The 3,704-nt window shown below is 31.6% G+C and overlaps 1 protein-coding gene across 1 annotated transcript; it reads right to left on the bottom strand.

Moving 5' to 3' along the window:
* Nucleotides 1-252: 252 nt before the first annotated feature.
* LOC137926697 (NADH dehydrogenase [ubiquinone] flavoprotein 2, mitochondrial-like) lies at nucleotides 253-2,642 on the bottom strand. The gene is made up of 6 exons (XM_068770376.1): nucleotides 2,607-2,642; nucleotides 2,418-2,543; nucleotides 2,137-2,324; nucleotides 1,583-1,790; nucleotides 663-739; nucleotides 253-349 (listed from the first exon to the last, which is right to left on the bottom strand). The coding sequence occupies exons 1-6, from the start codon at nucleotides 2,640-2,642 to the stop codon at nucleotides 253-255; spliced, it is 732 nt and encodes a 243-aa protein (XP_068626477.1).
* Nucleotides 2,643-3,704: the final 1,062 nt, after the last annotated feature.

Here is a 3,704-nt window from a genome sequence, read left to right on the forward strand (position 1 = left end):
AGGGTACCGTCATACCTAGTTCTAAATGCAACATTACGTCTTTAAAGCATAATATTTAAGTTATTTAAATTATTTATTGCTTTTTGCCAGCCTACCCAGCTTTCATGATGAACGATCAACACATTACTAAAGAATTCTCACCTTGGCTTAATTACCTAACAATAACATCGTTACAGTTACAATCAAAACAATAAAACAAAATGAAAGGTCTTTATTGCACCATTCTAGAGTACTTAAAATAATCAGTTTCTATTAGGCTAAGGCAGGTTGTAGTTTGTATCCAGGACCCGGAGGTTCTACAAGCAAAGATGTCAGCCCACAAATTGGCTCCGCAACAAATCTTCCACTCCTGTTATAAAACAATATTATATTTAGTTATGTAATTTATGAATTAAGTTTTAGCGCTATATTCATTCAATATTATTAGGAGGGAATCCCCTCTCTTTTTGCTGTGAGTTATATTTGATGAGGAAAAGAAGGACTTAGATAAATTACAGACTAAACTTAAAGATCAAAGAGGAAGAAGAATGAAATAAATAAATTTGGTTTCATAACACAATAAATTAATCAATTGAGACTAAATATATGATAATTTTGTTTAGGATTTTGGAAAGAAATCACAATGCGCAACTGTTTAATAATATTGTATTTTACAAACTTACTGTGGACCGGGCTGCGGTATGCCTCCACATTTTAATACTCTAATAATCTCACAAATGTTGTGTATAGTGAGATCTTCCTGGAAAATAACATCATTAATTAATAATTGTATTCAGCTTTAAGAAAAATTGGATATTTAATAAAACATTATCGTAGATGTCTCAAAAGCTAAAATTTAATTTTTACATATCGACATTTTACTGTGGGAGACTTTGTGATTAACTTTTAAATATTGTACACCCAAAGATTACAATAAAACTTTAAACACTCGCAATAATATGTTATGAAAGATTAGCCATTGGTGTTATTAATTAAAAAATCAAAATAAAAACTACCATATTTAAGTTTAATTTAGAAAATAAAATATATAGAGCTAAACACTAGTTGAAGCTTTAAAAAAGCTTAAAGTCAGGCAGAGAGCTATGTTCGGAAGTTCGCTACGAGGTGGAATGAGATCTGCAGAAGAACCTAAGTCACGGACGTCGCTCAAAGAATTACTCGCAGTAAAAAATACGGCCACGAATTGTTAAACGCTGCGTGGCTAGGCACCCATAGCTGATAAGTCGACATTTAAGGTCGCGAGAAATAGCTAGATGCGGGCAGTGTAAGATATGTCATCGTGGCGATCTTCGGAGGAGGCCTTCGCCTTGCAGTGGACATCTATTACTAAAAGGAGAAGAAAGCTTCAAAAAGTAGCGATATTTGAAACGAAAACTCTTTGCTTGAACAAAAACTCACGCTTTCTTCTCATTAACTATCAAATTATCGAAATAATACCAATAACTCAACGGCTTCAAGATCGCGTTATAACAGACTTACCAGACAGATTTACCTGTATAAAAACATTGAACATGACAATATATTATTATAACGTTCCACGAGGGAATATATTTGGCTGTTTACAAATAATCAAATTACTAACAAAATAATCATCATCGACCACTACAACTGGAGCATTTGCGCATGCTCCTTGGCACTGCACAATATCTACACCAAAAAGTCCATCTTCAGAAAGACCTCCCGTGTGACAACCCGTAGCGCTTTCAACGGCTTCTAATATCATATCTGATCCACGAATCATACACGGCGTCGTTACACAAACTTTGACATTAAATTTTCCTCTAAATCGCCTGGAAACATTTACAACACTTGTAATTTACAAAAAAGTATAATTGAATATTTTCCTTGTAAATTATAAATACATTTTTTTAAATATATTTTACAATTGTTTATTTAATATTCAAGGAAAGCACACAATCTAATTTTAATTTGGCAAGTTTAGATTAACCACAATATAAAATAAAATTAGATTATTAATAATCAACATACAAATATGGAAAAATAAATTGTGTTTAATAAATGTAGTAGGAGAAAATCTAAGAAAAAATACAAAGAATTCTTCTACGCTTAGTGCGATTAAAATTTCTCTACTTTACAGTGCACAATAATGTGACAAATGTAAAATGAAATATTTACCTTTTACACATTGTATAAAAAGTTGCAAATTCATAAACTCTCATTCTCGGCATTGACAGTATTTCAGCTACTTTATGCATGGCAGAGATAGGGATCCAACCAATTTGTCTTTGAACAATGTCCAAAGCAGCTCCAACTGCTGACCGTTGAGCTCCCTCGGGGTAATTTTTGATTAAAGCGTTCAAACGCTGATATGTAAAAAATGAAAAAGGAAAGAAAGATTGTTTTTCATTTGAAAGTGAAATATTTGTATGGTATACATGTCTTCATATTAAACTTACTGTCATATTAGGTTGACTAAATTCAAAAGGTGTGCAAGGATTGTTATCCGGACTGTCTCTATGAACAAAGAGTTCCTCGCTTCGATGTTGTTGTGAGATGGATATTTTTCTTGCGATACATTTCATCTAAAATAATATATTATTATTGAAAAATGAAAAAGGACTCTAAAATTCGATTAATTAACGTACCTGAATCAATGGGCGGTATTTATTCAATGTTAACATTTTTAACGTGTTGAATAGATTATAATTAAAATTAGAAAATATTTCAATGTTCCTATAATTTGACAAATAATGACATAATACTTTTTTTTCTGAACCTTTTTTAGCGTAAACTCTTTTTTCAGTAATACTGTTTTGTTTTTAATTATTTTTTTAAGATTGCCTACAAAATGTAGTAGTACAAACAAACTTGAATTTTCATTACATGGACAAGGCAACAACGACACAAGGTAATTAAAAAAAGAATTAGGTATTACAGATACAAAGAAAAAAAAGAGACCGGTAATATTTTTAAGTACATCCAAAGCTAAATTAAAAATATAGTATTTACTTTTAATAATATAAATGTGGAGTACATTATGAGAATGTAAAGCGCTATCAATATTTTTCAAAACACTTCAAAACTACGATAAAAGCCTCATAGAATCTAGCTAATTAGTGTTCATAACGTGTAATTAAAAGTGCAAATTAAATAAAGTACCGGATATTTACATTTCAAAATTTCTTTATATCTGTAATATTATTTTAAGGCCGTTATCGTAAAATTAATAAATATGTATATTACGATCGGAGAAATTCCAGTTTGAATGAAATTTAACGGGATTTGAGAGCGGACGTAAAGTAACTCTCAGGTGTGCATGATAGCTTTTATCGGCCAAAATTGATAAAATACGCCATTCGTTCAACCCTTTACATAACATTATTTATGAAATATCAGATACAATTTTTAGTATCCGTTTAAAGTACTTTCGGTAACTCAAAAGGATTAAAATTATGCTCGATGATATTTAATCTTGTTGCTTGAACAAGGCTAAATACTGTCGGGGCTGTTACACAGTATTGTTATCGTATTGGAATATCATAAAACTCTTGGATTGTTTGGACGGACGCCCCTCAGACTAAGCTGGTGTAAGGGCGCCCAAAATAGGATCCCGACTTAGGCTATCACTTATTACGCATTAAGAATTCCGACTTAAGGTTACCCGAGAGGCCTCGACCCCCTCAATTAAACAGTAGCTATTATCTGAATAATACCACTTGGCAAAGTATTGACGCTGGCAGAAA

This window comes from Battus philenor, unplaced genomic scaffold (assembly GCF_028537555.1).
Source record: "Battus philenor isolate CCGP_79_NKW_IND1 unplaced genomic scaffold, ilBatPhil1.0.hap1 SCAF_3, whole genome shotgun sequence".
Lineage (NCBI taxonomy): Eukaryota > Metazoa > Arthropoda > Insecta > Lepidoptera > Papilionidae > Battus > Battus philenor.